This window comes from Temnothorax americanus, unplaced genomic scaffold, assembly GCF_048541705.1.
Source record: "Temnothorax americanus isolate GAGA-0224 unplaced genomic scaffold, ASM4854170v1 Scaffold14, whole genome shotgun sequence".
In the NCBI taxonomy this organism is placed as follows: Eukaryota; Metazoa; Arthropoda; class Insecta; order Hymenoptera; family Formicidae; genus Temnothorax; species Temnothorax americanus.
The window spans coordinates 2,025,342-2,043,901 of NW_027509275.1; the positions used below are offsets into that span (position 1 = coordinate 2,025,342).

Sequence of the window (18,560 nt, forward strand, 5' to 3'; positions counted from 1 at the left end):
CGCGGTTCGTGCAGGTTTTTAAATTATATGTAACGGAAATTTAAGAAAATTAAAGTACGTATTGTCCTAGTATCATATTTATTAATTTCGTCAACATAATCAATGTCGACACATCGTCGACTGTAGCTCAGCACCGATCACATGTATGTACCTTAAGTCTATTTTACATGTCATGTACGTGTCATGTACGTACATATGCGTGTATACACATATATACATAAACTTGTGTGTGCGCGTAAGAAACATGATTTCTTTGTATTAAACAAATAGAAAGATTTTGCTATATTCATCTGCCGTAACAGCATTCGGTACATTACGAAGTACCGATTCAGTTTCCAGAAATTCTCCTTTCGTCATCTCGTAAATTGTATCCATTTGATACAATTCCGTTTTATCTAATCAAATTCCCTTGTACAGTTTCTGTCACTCTCATCATCGATCCGAACGGAATATTTTCGATGTTTATTTATTATTTAAATAATTATTAGCAAAATGACAGATTAGAAAATAATCATAGAATTTTGTGCGACGAAATCAACTTCTTTCATATCTCTTCATCCTCAAACGCGGACGAATTGCACAACAATTTATTGTATCGCAAAGCCATTTTTTAAATATACTTTTACATACGGATGCATAAAAAGATACATGAGAAAAAAGCAAACGAATGCATTTAAACTCCAAATCAAATTTATAAAATCTGAGAGGATTTTAAGAAAAATATACTGACTGATCTTTTTGTTTAAATAAATATGTGTTTTCTCAATGTTAGATCTTTGAATTTTCAACGAACTGCATCTGAAGTAATGTTTTCTTGGGAGCATACTGTATTCTAGGCTGTCTCTGCAGATTTAATTTCTATCAGTCCTAAATACATATTATACATATATCACTATGCTAATTATTGATCCTATGGATATGCACAAGATACATTGTGTGGATTTACAAGTATCTAAAAAAAAGGTTTACCCTCGAAATAACGGTACAATAGGAATAATATCTAATGTTGCTCGTTTATCACCAACTGCTTTCTTTTAGCCCGCGATTTAGGCCTTCCGTAACAATCCTCCTTAACGATAATACAATTTGTTTCGCAGACGATCACGTTTGCTGCACAAACGAAAGAATTGTAAGATACAGATAGAAGAGTCCGTATAAAACCGTAAGAGAGAAGCACCACCACATGTAGCGTCAAACTCGATAGACTTGGCTGTCTCCAGATTTCTTTAACCGTTCAAGGATCCGTCACGTAGAAAAATATGATTAATTCGCATCTCGTTTTATTTCTTTTTTTTTGTTCGCGACAATCTCTATTATCTCGTTGGTAAGCGTATTCTCCTGTCTCGCAAATTTAAAAACACGATCCGATGAGTTTCATGAAAAAAGATTGGGAGTTCGCTTAGCTCAATTTGAGAAAACTAAGGACCACCGTAGTTGTAGAAATAGGTCCTCGCGACTTTCGGCGTACCGGTAAAATTGCCAATGTCCCATAGGACCATCTCGACGATGGTTTTTCGCTACCTGACCGATTTGCCAACTGGGCTGGCTTTGATTCGCGGTGTCAACGCCGGGACCGGATCGAGCTCCGGAAGTGAGCACTCGGCGCGCAATTCCATCCACGTTTTGTCGACATTTGTGGCGAGTCGGTCTCTGTATTTGTAGGCCGTTCTATCGACCGTTGACTGTGTCTTGATGCAGTCGTCGCCGCCGAACTCGCAGACACGATAATGATGCAAAATAGCGGCATCGGAGGGTACGTTCAGGGTTCCATGGCCCGGAATAAATTCCCAGACGAAATGATTGCCCGCCTCCACCACGTCCTGTGGTTTACAGATGTACTTGGAGCGTTGCTTGTGCGGATGCAATTTGGTCCTGCGCCGTGTTTTCTTCAGGGTGATCAAACCAGCCTCGGTGGGAGTACGGCTAGTCACCACGAATGGATCGTCGGCCCATTGTAGGTAGAAGAAGGCGTTTTGAAAGGAAAACGCGCCCGTGGACTTGATGTTAATTCGATTTCCCATCCATCTATATAGAAACCGTTTCAAAATTACTGCTTAATCGTAACAGATACAAATCCATAAAACCAAATTACTTGCTAAGATACTGTAAGTATAGAAACCAGTACTTGATCTTTATAATAAGAGCAAGCAAAAGTTTGAAGTAAATAATTATTTACAGCTTTACGTATTGTTAATTTACATTATTTCATATTTATCAATTTGAAAATAATGAATTTGATTTGACAAATTTGACAATTCTAATGCATAACTTCTCACTCTTACTTCCAGATATGCTATATTAATTGTATTACGTATGGTCTGTATTAAGATTACGAAGACGTATCGTACCGTAGCAGATCGATTATGGTGTCGTTATGCCTCGGTATAATATACTCGTCCAGATCTACGAGCGCCACGTACTCGTACTTGTACATAGATCGGTAGAGGCAATCGTTAAGCGCCGCGAAGAGACCCTCCGTGCGAATTTCCCGCTGGGAAATCATGTCGAGATGATGCCACGGTAACACCGTAACCAGATCCTTGTTTTCGTAGTATTTTAGCGCACAGCCAGCCGCCGCGCCTACAGTATCATTATACAAAGTGACATGAGTAGCGCCCAGGAGTCTGTGCAACTCGATAAATTCCACCAACTGCAAAACCTATAAATGTCAAACAGGTTTATACGTGAAAATATGAGATACACTCGTAATGCGTTCATTTCTCCACGGAAGTATATCCGTTAAAAAAAAGTTTTCACAGGAATAAAATTCATTGATGGGCCTGTTTTTACCCGGATGCACTTTGTGCTCATAAATACACAATTATATCGCTAGATTACCAAAAGTACAACAGAGAAATATTTAAATTATTATTTATACTGGTACGATAATAGCAAAAATATTACGCGACAGAAATTGGATTTGAATATGTAGTTATCACTCTACTCACGTGCGATCATTTTATTACGTTTACCCCCACGTAATGTATACATATGATGGAAAATGTCAAAGAATTAAATATGTAGGTTGCAAAAATTTGTATGAATACAGAATACACATAGAAATAACTATTCAAACTTTTCTCCAATTTACATACATTTCCTTTTATGCATATATAGAAAATTGCATGTTTTTCTGATACTGTCGAAAAGAGAGAACTTCTGTGTTTTTTATTTTTATACTCAGATATATATAAATTCTCCTAAAATTTATTTAAATCTATATTAGCTTATTTAACATAAATAATAACAAAATGAAAGAAAAATGATAAATATTTTGTACCAAGTAGAATATTTTTATTCCGTTAAAAATGTAGCGTATAAAGGCAAAAATAATAAGATATGGATGTAAATAATAAATTTGGATTGTAGTGAAAGGGAACGAATAGGAACAAAACACAGAAGCGATAAATGTGAGCAAATAGGGGCTTGACCACACAGGTCGGTAAATGTAGTCATGTCTACATTACGGGTCATCCGTTATTTAACGATGCCGTTTATATAACGGTTAAACAACATACCCTGTTGTAATAATAATGCAAAGGTTTGACGCAGACAGCCAAAGCCTCCTTGTCGTTCATCCTGCTCTCGAAACGATTCTGTACGAGGATACGGTTCGTCGGGACAGCTCGCAGTCTCGCCACGATGCTGACCGCCTCCGGCACCTTATCCGTCGTCGGAGATTCTTTAGGTAACGGACATATCACGAAGCAGGCACTGTACTTGAGATTCCAATTCTCCCGGATTACCTGAAGGTAACGATGGGCGTTCAAGAAACATTGAATTATTTCGAATCCTACTACAAAGCTTCGCGTATCATTTATATATTAATTAAAAATAAGATTTTTGAAAGTCTTGAACATATTTCGGCAGTCTCGAATGTGTTAGAGAGTTTCTAAAAGTTTCTTGAACGTTTTGAAAACAATTTCTTGTTTATAATATACACAAAAAAATTATTTCTACCTTCCAATTTATATACAGAGATATACATTTTTCTCAAAAACACTTTATTCCTATGTTGTGTCTCATTTCTTTTGTTTTATTTAAAAATTTCTGTATGGAGTAGTACAATAAGCCAGATCTTCAATAAGCAACTGGTATACCAAGGTAACTGAAATAATGTTTCTTTGGAATAGTTAGATCTTGAAACAACATTTTGTTTCTCTGAAAGGAGCATACCTTAACTTTGGCAGCTACTGTTACCGAGGCAGTGACGTTTGCACCGTTTTGCTGTCGGTACCAGAGCCTACACCAGACGCGCTCCGGTCCTCTGGTTTTAGTAGCGCTAATCACACGTACCACACCCTGACTTTTGCCGCCAGCCGGCGTACCCGCGCCGCTAACTCTGTTGTCGAAATATGCCGAATAAACGAAAAATTTGAACCTAGACCAAACACACATCTCTCATTACAAAATGTATAGACAATTCATCATCATCAAGTCCTATTATTCGTGTCCGAGCGTGGTGACTTCTCTTCATATACAATGTGTATAATCCACGTGCGCAACACATGTATATGAAGAGAAGTCACCACGCATAGACAATTACTTTATTGTAAATTTTATTAATGCCTCACGTTTTACGTATCGGGCTTTTTGAGCTATTTGATGTAAAGTGTAAAGGACTATTATTTCGAGTCCTCAAAGAAGCAAAAGAATTAATAACGAAGCTGTAGAAACAAAATTTATTTATTGCACGGTTAATATGCGATTTTGAGAAGCTGAAACTCGAAAATTAAGGGAAAGTACAAGCTCAACTTAGTTATATACGTGATTATAAAATATAATCGGACGAACCTTGTGTTAGTGACTGGCAACCATTCGGCATGCGTGACCTTTAGGTTCTGATCCAACTGCGGTAAACGAGCCTCCAAGCTAGGTGGTAAACTCGGTAAGCCACGCGGATCCGGGTGTATTACCGTCTTCTGACCCCCGTCTTCCCCGCGAACCAGTAATCCGACATGCTCGTCAAAGCTACCCTTCAAACCGGCGTAATCTTCGGCCTGAAGACATCAAGATTACTTACGTGTTAATACCGACTGATAATTAATACATTGGCGATATATCCGCATTTGAGAAACGTTAGTGCAAAATCTGTCTCTGTAAAATTACCTGCCCATCCAGAAAAAAAAACTCCCGAAAAAGTTCTACATTTTAATCGCTGAAATGTCAAGTAGTTATTTTCATTACTTTAAATGACAAATTTTCTTTCGAAAGCCAATTAACAGACGCACGGTTAATAGAACAAGATCTACAAAATCAGTTTGTGTCTCTTCGAAGTCAAATCAAATTGGGTCTCAAACTCAAAGATTGTTAGAACGGTCAAGTCGCGGGACGAGTTTTAAAAACACTCGCGGGCTTTCCTCGCAGTATCTCGACGGGAAATGTAAACGGATGAAGAAAGTTCCGCGGGATCGAGCAAACTAATTTGTCAGGTGGTCGCTCGCTCGTATCCGGTTAAACTTTTCCACTGCGGTCGTATGTCTTTTCCCGAACCACGTTGGGGCGTCGTCGTTGAAGCAAGCTGCTGTGTGCAGAGCTATTTTTCCCCTCAAAGTTCTTGGAGGTTCGCGTGAATCATTGTCCGGTACTAGACGCAAAGGGTGCATAAACTATACAGTAGGTACAGATATCCACGAAGGAAGAGAGGGGAGAAGAAAAGAACGAGGCGTACGCTCGAGAAATCGATGTTGCACGTGGTAACTAAAGTTTTTCGGCTTTCTCACCCGAGTTTTTTCTCGCTTTACTATACCATTGCCTCGTGTGTGTTTGTTTTGTTCGCGTTCTCTCGTGAAGAAAGAGAAATATATGAAGTCAACGACTCCATATCCCTCCATTCTAGAACCTGTAGCCTCTAACTTATAATAAAAAAAGTTTCGAGAGAATATTACTAAGAGCGACATATAAATTAAACAGGTTAAGAGATGATATAAAGATAAAAAGATTAAAAATACAATATCTATATAAATACTATATATGTTTTATAAATTACATAAATTTTATAAAATACTATATATATTTTGTAAAATTACAGGGTACAAAACAATTTCTTTACTAAACACAAAATTGAAAATTATAGTTCTAAAAATAACTCTTTGATCCACGCAGAAAAAGTACTATAAAATTAAAATAAATAATGCAATCGTAATATTTAAAGAAAGAGATATGAAAAATAAATACGAATGAGACACAATAGCTGCCTATTCTAATATTATATTGTAGAATAATGTTTTTTATCATACTCGTGTTACTTTAATACAATATTGAATTAATTTGAATAAAAAAGAAGAATACAATTTTTCAGTCTATCGAATAATTTAAAACGTCTACATGTGTGTCTGCAAGTAATAAGGAAAGTTATCAGGGAATGATATACACACGAAGATGAGAATTTACCGAGAAAAGCAATTGAAGTCGCGTGCCGTAGCAGAATCAGCCAGTAAGTACGAAGTTACGTAAATCGTCGAGATAGCAAGGAATAGCTCTCCTCTCTCTCTCTCTCTCTCTCTCTCTCTCTCTCTCTCTCTCTCTCTCTCTCTCTCTGGATACTTACTCCAATTTCTCCGTAATCCGGACGATCGGGCGCAGCTGGCAATCGATGACCGCTCCTGTGACCCCCGAGTACCCCGGTGCCGCCGATGCTCACACCGCGCCTCTCGTCGATCAGGAATATCTCCGTGAGGACGATCAGGCCGAACACGGCGAAAAACATGACGACCAGCATGAACGACATTTTTGCGCGCTCCTTGAGAACGCCAGCGTTCGCTCGGCTCCCCCCGGAGCCGGATCTTCTGCCCGAGCCCATGCCGGAGGGGTGATTCTATAAGCGACACTTTGTGATAGTCACTCGCGCGCGTTCTCATCCGAATCAAAACACGAGAGATATTTCAATAACATTAACGACACGGAAGCTAATGTCAAAGTTTGCTTGTGGTAAAAAATTAAAGCGCAGCAAAATTACTTCTATAAATATAAACAAAACTAGACGCTATAACTATGAAACATTAAAAAAAATGACAAAATGTGAATAAAAGCGATAAAAAAAAGTCCCTGTTAAATGTCAAAGAAAACCAACTTGGCACGAGAAACACACAAAACACAATGAAACACGAGCAAAATACTTTGGCTCTATTTTATTTTCCGAAATAATTTTCTGCAACCTTCCGTATCGATGCATTGACGTCAAATCCTTTGTAATCTTAGAGGCCTATTCTGTGAACATTAACGATATCGTACCGTTATGTGCTTTTGCGCAGCTTTTCTGTGATATATTATATCGCGGCGCAAAGCACGTATAATGATGTCGTTAACGTTTACAGAATAGGCCCCTTAATATAAAACAGACAGAGGAGAAAAAAAAAAGGGATAACGAAAGTTTGAGCGGAGAACTTAAATGAGAAAATTTTAATTATATATTTAAATTTATATTGTCGGCTATATATATATATATATATATATATATATACTTACTTAAAGTGGTTCCAAGAAAATCGCTGCCAATAAGCATGGAGATAGTAGCTCCTGGAAATAATTATATAAAAAATTATTAATTTATTTCTATTCCGAATAAAATGTGTGTGTGTGTGTGTGTGTGTGTGTGTGTGTGTGTGTGTGTGTGTGTGTGTGTGTGTGTGTGTGTGTGTGTGTGTGTGTGTGTGTGTGTGTGTATGTGTTTCACGTTTTATGTGTTCGTCGCTACTTGAATATTAACTCGTAGAATATTATCTCGCTATATAAATAATTTATCATTTTATTATCCGCAAATGTGCATTACTCATGGAAACGAAACGAATTGTTATTAATAATAATTAAAACTAAATCCGATAAAATTATTTATATTAATGATAAAATTTTTTAATTCAGCCATAAAGTAATAGATTATTTAGTCATTCATTTCATAAATTACTGAAAAATGATGGCTAATAATTTATGATCAATATGATATCGCATTCATTTGCGATCTCGCAATTATGTGTATCGACCCAATTAAATCCTTGCGGCATATTGGAGTAAAATTCTAATGCAATAGTTTGCTTAAAGTATTGTAACAAATCGAAAAACATTACAGAATAATGCATCGATAACGCTAATGTTATGCGTTTGATAACGAGAACGAGAATATGTTTACGCAACATATACCTACATTTATTTCGTATGCACTAACGTGGAAACGCGGCAATGGTCGAGTTGAAAATATTTTAACGGCGTATATCTGACTATAGACGCTAAAAATCATGACGCTAACACAATTCGTCTGGGAAGACACCGTAGCATGAATTATACGATTATCTTACGACAATCGACAATCCTAATGACTGGATCGCGTGCGAAAGAACGCTTTTAATGATACCAAAAAAAAAACACCGTGTCGGTATTTCTTTAAAACACGCATACACCAAAAATTAATTACGCATAGTAAAACTGTTAGTTGTGTAAAGCTATTTTTCTACAAATTTAATTATTATGCATATTTATTATGTATACATCGCCGCATATCGACTATAAAATATATTATTTGTTTTAAGACTATACATAAAATTCATGAGAAGATAAGGAGACATTAATATTGCTAAAACATTAATGTCTAGGCTCTTTTAATATTTAAACTAGCAAATACTTTTTTATTGTCGTCGTCGAAATATCGAAACATTCTCCACAAAAATCACGATTGTAGATCTGGCTGGGCATTAATAATCTGATTCTACATTGATTTCCGTCATAATTAGATCGTTATCATTTCTGGACTATTTTGTTTCCCGGAGAGCGCTTTACAGAAAGAAATACACACTTTGGCGCGAATAAGTCGTGCCACGGAAGATTTACGTTGCAATTTATCTCCCGGGGACAGGTTTCGCCGTTTATACACGGGGCACTTTATAAAAGAGCAATGCAGTCAAATCCGGTACTATGTACGCAAGATGTCTCGGATCTAGCAAAACATATTTTAAAATCTTGACAGTTTATACGAAAAATAGAAACCACAGTCGTGACTTGGTAAGCTGCATGCGAACGAATGAAACTTTGCTTCATACTATTATCATCCCCCCAGCCGTTTTTACTTCAAGTATCCAACAGACTTTTCATTTGAAGTTCACTTATCAAGCGTGGCGTTAAAAATAAAAAAAAAGTTGTGACGAATAAAAACATCTTGTTATTCTCGCCGAGATCCGATTCTGAATATAATTATGTATATTAGTAATAAATATTAATAAACTCTTCGATATATTTGTTCTCCACATTATTTATTCTAGCTAAAAATAATAATACAAAACTATTATTTAGAAAAAAGTATATTTTTATAATATGTGATACGTATATATTCGTACTTATAATATAATATTACACAAAAATAATTTTCATATGTTACAGATATTATATATAATACATCTTTAATACGAATTAGTTTTAATATAAATATTTTTAATATTTAATGTATATTATATATTTTTATGCACGCATATTTTCTTTTTTAATAACAATAATGGATACTTGACAGAGCGTGCAAAATGATGTGTGAGAGGCATCAGTTACGACAGTTATGGAGGATTCACACTGCGTCCGATGTTCGACGTACGACGATCCGACATCCAATAGGAAATTTTTGTCTCTAATAATAAATTCTATTATTGGATGTCGGATCGTCGTACGTCGAACATCGGACGTGATCGGACCCAATGTGAATCCTCCATTAGGTGCATGATATTACGACGGCATAACGACGGCTCGTCAGCAGTAAAGCCGCAGTGGATAAATCCTCGTACAGTCAGCCGTAACGAGCGGATACCGTTACTAACTTTTGACTGCTTCTGTAAGTGCTTCAACTCACAACTGACTCGCTTTTCACTACTTCATCTGCACTCTCTTTTTATATAAGCGCCAAAGGAACAAGTAGCTCCGGGGGCTCGCTGCTACACTGGTTTTGCATAAATGAAGAAGGCGACCTAAAACCGAGACTCCGAGCGGAGGAGTATCGCAATAAATTAGCGACGTCGTTTAACGCTGCTGCCGACAGATAATATTACGCCAGGGCGCGCAAATGAACAACGGACCTTCCCGGACGTATTTAATCACGCGCAACGTCAAAGAACGAAATTACGATCTGGAAGATGTTAAGCTCGCGAGAAGACCGTCGCATCGAAAGTGTGGAATGCATTTTTGGAAATTAAGTTTCCAACGCTTTTCATTAAAAACGCTTTATTTTCTCGCTTTTGTATATGTAACATATTGTTTATAAAGAAAAAATCAGAATTTGAAAAGAGTTAATCTAATTTGAGATATTTAATCAGTTTTTTTTTAGTAATAGTACATTTTATAGGTATATAGGAATTTAAATTCCTTATATCCAATCAAGGTAGAAAATTTGTTAAATTATAGCGACCGTTTCATATTTATAAAAGAATTTGTTAAGAAAACAAATCATTGAGCTTTTCAGAGATTCCTTCTTATTCGAATTTAATAATGCGTGGCCAAAGTAAAATAACTATATGAATGAATGAAGTGTGGACGCGCGAATGTGTTCTGAAATTACGATATGGTAATCAACAGTCATTTTTCTATTTTTGCCCCCATATCTCTCTCTCTTTCTCTCTCTCTTAACACATATTTATCGGCATTTATATCGGACGGAAATTAGCATGGGAGGCCCTAAGACCAATCCGGTCAGTTTGACCGCAACGGATATTATTTCCTTCCGCCTGTTGCGTCGATCGATTCCTTTACTAGGCCATAATGTATTCCAACGTCGGAAAATTTCCTCCGCTTTCTGACGTCGTGACCTGTAGGTAATACAAGACCACCGTCCAAGATTGCAAACTAGCGGTCTTTTCATTCCACCGCGCCGTCTTAAAAGGATCTATCGGAAGCGATTATCTTGAAAGAAATCTCGGGAGGTAAGTAATGTTAAAAACGTAGGAAAATTCATACACTGTTCTTTTACTGCCGGCATGGAATTATATCATGTGACATTCTCTGATATATTTTGCTTCTAATAGAGATTTTGCGTTCATATTCATAGTTTCCGTTTTAAGAACAGTGTGATAAAAAGTAATACAATTTCGGTAATATAATATTAATATATTCAAACGAAAACCATCAATGTTTCGAAAAGAAAGAACGTCAAGTATTTTTAAACTGTTCTGATGCACACGGATTTGTAATGAGATACGAAACCGCAGAGATAAAAAAACACGCTTGAATAATTTAAAAATAAAAGACTGCAGAACGAAAAAAGCTTCGAGAACCTTTACTACACGTATACGAAATTCGTTATTATATTATTACTTTTCCCAATAATATTTTAGTTTTATAAAAACAGTCTCTTTCTCATAATTGAAGCAACGGTATTAAAAAATATAAAACAAGATTATGTATATAAAATCACTTAAAAAAATAAAAACATTTTGAAATAAATAAATTTTTAATCAACTGAAGTGACAAATATCCGAAGCACACATGCTCAATTATTAGCCGTGCCATGGAAAATAAATCACTCGCGTAGATGATTGCTTCTACATATTTAGCAATCTCAATTCAGAACGAGTTGTCGACAATTTTTTATTACGCAAATCGATATTTAGCGACGCTGAAAATGGACGATTCATTAGGGCAGGCACAGAAGTGAAAATGATTTATTTCGTCATCGCTAATTGCACGACAGTAGTTCTTTCAATGGTGCAGCCACTGACAGTTTAATTGCAGATTTAATTGACGAAGTATCCGCCAGAAACGAACTATGATAGTCGAGGTTATAATTAAAGAATTATGCGGAAAGACAGAAAAAAAAGAAGAAAACCCGCCAGTATGAGGAATCAAAAGAATTGATTTCCGATGAGAAACCGTAAGCAAATGAACAATGTAACACCGTTAATTAATCTCGAACTTTGCAAATCCAAGGAGGATAAATAAAGAGTAAGAAACTTTCAAGGTATTTTATGTTACAAATCACATTTCAGATTTTCATATAATCTGTGTATAAAAAAATAAAAAGAATACAAATAGTTGTTTAATATATTTTATAATTATTCCGCGATTTATATATCGTATATAAATCAAAATCTAAATTTTTCGCGATTTACCGTCTTTAATTCTTTAAAAATGTCGACAAATCTACGTAAAAAAAAAAAATGAATGTCATAAATTCTCGCTCGCGGTGTTAATTTTTTTCCTTATAATTTGCTCCGCTTCCGCGGAGTTACGTTTTGTGTGTGCGTTGCGCGAATTTCTATTAATTTATTTCTATATACCTTCGCATATATATATATATATATATATATATATATATATATATATATTCAATATATGCCGAGTGTCCTCGAGCCCTTTTGATTGCGCATCGATCGTCTGGAAAAATCCTATTATGCCACTCTTGTGTGCGCACGTGTTCGTATTATTAAAAGAATCAATAACCTTCAATAGCGCTCGCTTAAAATTGCAGGTGATTACTCAGCGTCCCGGTCTGTACACAAGGATGGTCCGTTATTGATTACATAACCGAAAAGAGAATATATAACGGTGTGTGGGATTCTCCACACTCGGAAAACGGTGGAATAAGGCCCGCTTTCGCGCGCGCGTGGGATCCACTCGGGGAAAATTAAGTCCTATATATGAACGGACTTTACGTTTCTGCCATGTAACGATCGCCGTGAAATCTGTGATATCGATCGACGTGAGCCGAGTCTACAATCTCAGCTAGTAAAACGCGAGTATCGCGCGCGGGAATATAAAGATAAGCGAAACAAACTGCGGACGAGCTCATTTAAACGTTTCTATTACGATATTCCCCCGTGATGCTCTATATAGTCTATCGCGATCTCGATCTCCACCTACGCGGCGCAAAGTGGATATTATCCGCGTTGAAAAAAAAAAAAGACAAAAAGACGCGATTTTTCATAAGTGACACGCGCGCGCTTCCTTCGCTTCCGGCGCGCGGATGTGTCGCGCGAGCAGGCGACACTTAATCCTCTTATCTCGAGGCCGTTTTATCTAGGCGTTCGCGAGCGTGTGCTCGCCCGTCGGGATTACATAAAGCGGGAAAAATCGGTCACTAACCGTTCCGGTGGGTATCGAAAATGGTGAAAATAATTTATCTTCCGCTATATCCTATATCCTTCGTTTTCGAGTTATCAAAGGAAAAGTGAAGAGAATTTGTTAACTATAAAGACGTTAACGAAACTTTTTCACTCGCGATGTAATACGTTACACTGTTAAATATTAAAGGATGAATTTTAAACCAATATCTTGAGCTAAATAACGCATCGGGTTATGTTTAACTATCATGTGTGTCGAAATTTATTATTTTAACACAAAGCAATATTATTTCAAATTAACATTGCTTTAGTTAAATTAACGACATATTGAGCAGGAGCAGTGCGGAAACTTTTAGGAATGGTTAAAAAGGACTCAAAAAGTATATGTATATATATATATATATATATATATAGATTACAGTGTAATTAAAGATTACACAGACCCGTCACTCATTGCAATAATTAGTCTATTTTCGAACATAATTGTAATAACTAAAAATAATAAATGAGAAATAAAAGATTTTTATACAATATTATATAATTAGTTGAACAATAAATGAGTCAAATTAACTTAAAAATCTCAACCTACGGCTCAATAACTGATAAACATCATGAGTACGACTAATGGTAAGAGAGATTTTCACCGGAAAGAAAAAAATTTCTAGAAATTTTGTCTATAACCGGTTTATGTCCACGTAATCACATGTAGGTAATCACGTGCGCGTTTAATGATGCACGACTTCTTGTTCCATGTACACGTATATCGATTGAATTTGTATTTCTACTTTGTAGTACGCAAATCAAATACGTGTAATATAGGCGCAAGAAAACAATTTGTAACATCAACGAACAATAAAAGCGGCCCGGAAATTGACGTTGGCCCCGGAATGCCGAGTATATTGTCCATAATTGCTACAATATCCACTTGGTATTTATTCGCATTTATCGGCAAACCGTTTAATCGGTGATATATAAGTGAGGAAAATCGGAGCCAGTGTGACACACAATCAAATATAATCGCTACGTGCTAGTCACGTGACTGTTTGTAGGTTTTCACGTTCAGAAATATATTTCAGGCAATTTTTGCTAAGGGAAAAATAATTTTATGACGTATGGTGTAAAATTTCATTACGTGACAAAGTATGTTACTTTTTCCAAATTATGTGATTTTTCTCATTTGACTGCTCCGTTTTCATCAGCTGATCATGCGAGTCGTCGAGAAAGGTTACAAGCGAGGTTACATCTCCTTTTCGATTGAATTTTGACACGTACCGAGAAAGGCTTTCAAAACGCATGACAGGGGTGTCAATCATTATCCACGGCTAAGAAAGACGAGCCTCATAACCTGCAACTACAGTGATTAGCCAGTGGCGTTGCCAAGTCTTCCCAACTTCGCCTCGACCAAAAAATGTCTGCGCTCGATTACCGCATTTTCACTAAAATAAACTAAAAAATTAGCAGCGAAATCTCCGGTAAACTATATATTTTACGGTTGCATCGGATTCTTCGAAATCTAATGTACAAAAACAATATGTTTTTTCTCACTTCATCTAATCGAAAAATGCGAAAATATGTGATTGAAACCGTGATAGAGCCTTCTTTTTCGTGCCGTCTGTATGAAGTAATGCAAACGTTGTGATTTTCGAGATCGATTTTCTAGAGTAAATAGTCGGTAAGGAGCCACAGAGAAAAAATCGACTGCAAAGCTGATCATATAATTTGATATAAAATTCAAAATCGAAAACTTTATCTAATACATGCCCTGACGAGACGACTATACCTTAATCGACATAATCTAATATATATGCTGGGAATGGGAATTCAGTGTTCGGCGAGTGCGTATTCGTACGACAAATAACGCAAAAAAGAAAAAAAAAATACTGACGTCGCGATAAGACAACATTCGGCTCGACAGCAATTCTTCGTATATGTGTATTAAATACATGAACGTCACCTGTTATACAAGCTATTGTTTCATGTGGTTTGAACTTGTATCACATATCCGGTTACATATATAATGAAGATTGAGATAAACCTGCCTCCTGCATTAGTGAGGACCGCGAGTCAATATTTTCCGTTGACGTTAAAAGCGCGATGGGTGGGAATTTATATCATTTATTGTATCATTTGTACACATATATCAAATATATAAAAAAATATTTCGTGCCTTAAACAAACGCGCGCACAGAGGGACATTACTGACAATGAGTGCCCTACTTTCCGCAGATTATTTTTTAACGACAAATTCTTTAATCCATCTAGGAGATTACTTTTTTCTTTAGAGAAAATGTTGGAGCACGGTTTCCGTATTATATAAGCGAATGGGAAAAAAGCTGAATAAAACTTAAGGATTCAAATGAATTAGAATTATTCAGTTAATCTTGAATATAGTTCGTTTTAATAAAATTTCAATTTGGAGCTTAATCGGAAAATGTGTCGCTGAAAAGTTGAAGAGTTTTTCGTAAAAGACGATCTCTCTCGATAATTTCTAAGAGAGAAATTGATTCCAGACTTATATCGAGAACTTTGTCGTTAAGAAATAATGTGCGGGAAGTGGAACACCTTACTTTTTGTATATATACTTTTTATTAATAATTTCGAGCTAGCAGTACCGCGCTTATAGGTTTCACGAGTTTTTAAGATTCAAAAAAAAATGTTTTGTCAATATCTCGTCGATATCCTTTCAGACGATTACGCGAATGAAAGCTTAATTGGCGTTTTCAATCGACCGTATCGAAAACTTAAAGGAACTCGGTCTGCGAAGTAAATATACACGGACCGATCTAGATTTGTAGAAGAGACCCAACAGAAAAGCCAATTGTATTGCTCGCAAAAACGTGATGAATTTAAGAGAAACATTCGTATCCCAAAAAAGCGTGGACAAACCTAAAAACGCTGAATACGGAAAGGAAGTAATTATGGCGGTGTGAATAAGCCAGCATTCCCACAGTCTCCTTAATTAGAAATTCATGAAAGATCTTTCTGCAAACGCATAATCGGCGTTGAGAAAAACTGAAATGGAGAAGAGAAACGTCGAAACGTATCCGGTGTACAAGGCGTTTTGAAAATTCGCGTACACTTATTATTATAAAAAAAAAAAAAAATTCTAAGCAAGTATGACTACAGCCGACGGAGTTGATCTCTAACTTACTTTAAATGTTCAACTTCTCGAGCCAGAAGAAAAATAAAGACACAAATGTCTCTCAAGTCGCTTAATTACCTTCTGCTCCACGAAAAATTAAGCTCGTTCATCCCCCCCCCCAGCCCCCCGAATTTCACCAGCCCTTCCTGCCCAGCTGGGGCCACGTCGTACTTTCGGCGATTTAAGCGACTCGCAGAGGCAGATCGAAAGCTCCCCTCGATCTCGCCTCGCGCGTGAAAGACGGGCGGAAAAAGCGGATCTAAGGTGAAAAATTAAGTATATCGAGCGTGCACACGGCGCGGTACACCGACCTCGCGGTGCAGCGAGCGCCGAGCGGCGGCGCAACCCTTGCGCGGCGCAGCGCGCTCCGCGTCCTTCGTCGGGCCGCCCTTCGTCCTTCGTCGGTGCGTGATAAAAGAGATTTTTTTTTTACTCACGATTAGCGCACGACGTCCGCGCGATGTCCCGTCGCCTGGCCGCGGTGTCGCGACTCCGACATCCCTGTGACAGCTGCCACCGCCGCGCCGGCCGCGGCCGTGCGCCTCGCGCTCATATCGCGACGACGATCTCGATCTCGAGCGTCGCCAACCATCGGGCGGGTGCGGGTAAACAAAAAGGTGCGGCGAGCGGCACGCCGTCGCGACGCATCCGACGGCCGCGGAGGACGTTGATACGTACGCGGTACGCGACGGTAGCCGAAGGGAAGAAAGCTCCGTGCGACAAATCCCAGAGGAAGCAGGACCCGTGTGCGGGACGGACGGGTTAGCGAGTATAGGTAGGTAACACGCGTGACACGCGCGCGCAACCCTTCCTTCACCGGGTCGGCCCCGATCGGCCTAATCGCGAATCGCGAGCGGCAGCGGGTCTCGTCACGCCGTGACGCTGTGCGAGCCGCGCCGCGCGAAACGGCGAAACCAAACCGACACCGACGTCGCGGTGACGCGAACACGCTCTCGGCTCTCGGCTCTCGGCTCGCGGCCGCCGTCGGCCGGCCGCATCGATCGGAGCACCCTCTACTACCCGCGGGGCCGCGATTGGCCGCGCGGCGCACGCCGTTTACACGCTTGCGCGTCCCCGCCGAGCGAAAGGGCGCGTTCGAAGCTCGCGAACTCCGACCGCTCCGCTCGGAGGCCGCGAGCGAGGCACTGCACTCTCTGGTTCGCGGATCCGCTTCTTCGTCGGGAATCGACGAAGCGAGAAATGATTTCTGACGTTGGAGAATCTAATACTGCAGATAGCGCAAAATGTATGTAAATTTGTTTAGATGTAAATATTGTGAATTCTCACCCGGAATTTGGTTACCTCGCCGCGAGGGTGGGGATTCTCGCGTCGAGGAATCGCGCGTAAGGCGGCAATTTGTTATGTACGTACGATGTACGATCGGAGTAAGACAATTTTTTCCTATATTATGTATGAATATATTAAATATGAAAATATTATATGCATATATCAGACGTAATAACATATAATATATATATATATATATATTACAAAGACTATATTAAAAAAAAAAAAAAAATATATATATATATATATATATACACACACACGTGTCTCAAAGACGTCATAAACACGTTCAAAAGACGTGAAAAGTAGGAATTTTAAATGTCTTTATCATTAAAACAAAACGTTTCTATAAATAGTTTTTTTAAACGTTATTTTATAGGAAAAGAAACGTTCCATCGCGAACGTTTTTCGAATGGACATTTTTATACTCATGAGAAACGTTTCTAGAAATCTTATATATATATAAAATTATAGAATTACAGAATTATATATAAATATAATTAAAAATTTATAATTATATAATTATATAAACATATATTTATGCACTTACAAACACGCACACATAAATTTGCATAAAATGAATACACTGTAGCAAGGAAAACGTTGAAAAATTAAGTGATAAAAGTTCTGGCGATATATTTTATTCCGAGTAACAATTCCTGAATTCCGAGAGCTTAAAAATGGCCACTCACGAGCAGCGATTAAACGACCCTGCCTGTCCATGACTCGCGTACGTGTATACCGTGCGATGACCGTGTACTTCACCCGTTTGCACGCGTTAGACAAAAAATTATGCTGCCGTTCGCTTATGCGTACTAATTTACGATCGATATTTTGATGGTTCATGTTCATATACACATGATCATCGTACACGGGTGATATACTGGACGGTAACAATTTTTTTATTTTTAAAGCATCAATGAGCGCGCGAAGTGCGCGGTCGTTAACTTTATTTATTGCGCGCGTGATCTGCAGACCAAGTAATCACTTTTAACCGTAGCCCGCGGTTGAACAAAGAATTGTTGCCGAATTGTTAAAAATCGTTAAGAATTATTAGAATGACAAAATTGCAAGACTTTTTGATATGCTTAATTTCTCGAGAACACTCT

At 37.8% G+C, this 18,560-nt stretch overlaps 2 protein-coding genes across 5 annotated transcripts in view; one reads left to right on the plus strand and one right to left on the minus strand.

The window, feature by feature from the left end:
* The window catches only part of LOC143894637 (sodium-independent sulfate anion transporter), a 153,381-nt gene that overhangs the window by 90,951 nt on the left and 43,870 nt on the right, over positions 1-18,560 (plus strand). Inside the window, exon 1 of one of the 2 annotated variants that reach the window (XM_077401086.1) lies at positions 16,870-16,939. The exons of the other annotated variant lie outside the window; for it this stretch is intronic. The gene's annotated coding sequence lies outside the window, so the exon portion shown is untranslated. Of the gene's footprint in view, positions 1-16,869; positions 16,940-18,560 lie in introns of those variants that run through there. 2 annotated transcript variants of the gene reach the window in all.
* Positions 60-17,168, minus strand: LOC143894642 (uncharacterized). Of its 3 annotated transcripts, none has more exons than XM_077401109.1 (8): positions 16,602-17,168; positions 7,468-7,518; positions 6,551-6,817; positions 4,795-5,000; positions 4,177-4,381; positions 3,519-3,746; positions 2,349-2,659; positions 60-2,025 (listed from the first exon to the last, which is right to left on the minus strand). In XM_077401109.1, the coding sequence occupies exons 3-8, from the start codon at positions 6,800-6,802 to the stop codon at positions 1,518-1,520; spliced, it is 1,710 nt and encodes a 569-aa protein (XP_077257235.1). In that variant the 5' UTR covers positions 6,803-6,817; positions 7,468-7,518; positions 16,602-17,168; the 3' UTR covers positions 60-1,517. The 3 variants fall into 3 exon arrangements, with proteins under 3 accessions (XP_077257235.1, XP_077257236.1, XP_077257237.1); XM_077401110.1 differs by having other exon boundaries at positions 6,551-6,829; XM_077401111.1 differs by lacking the exon at positions 7,468-7,518.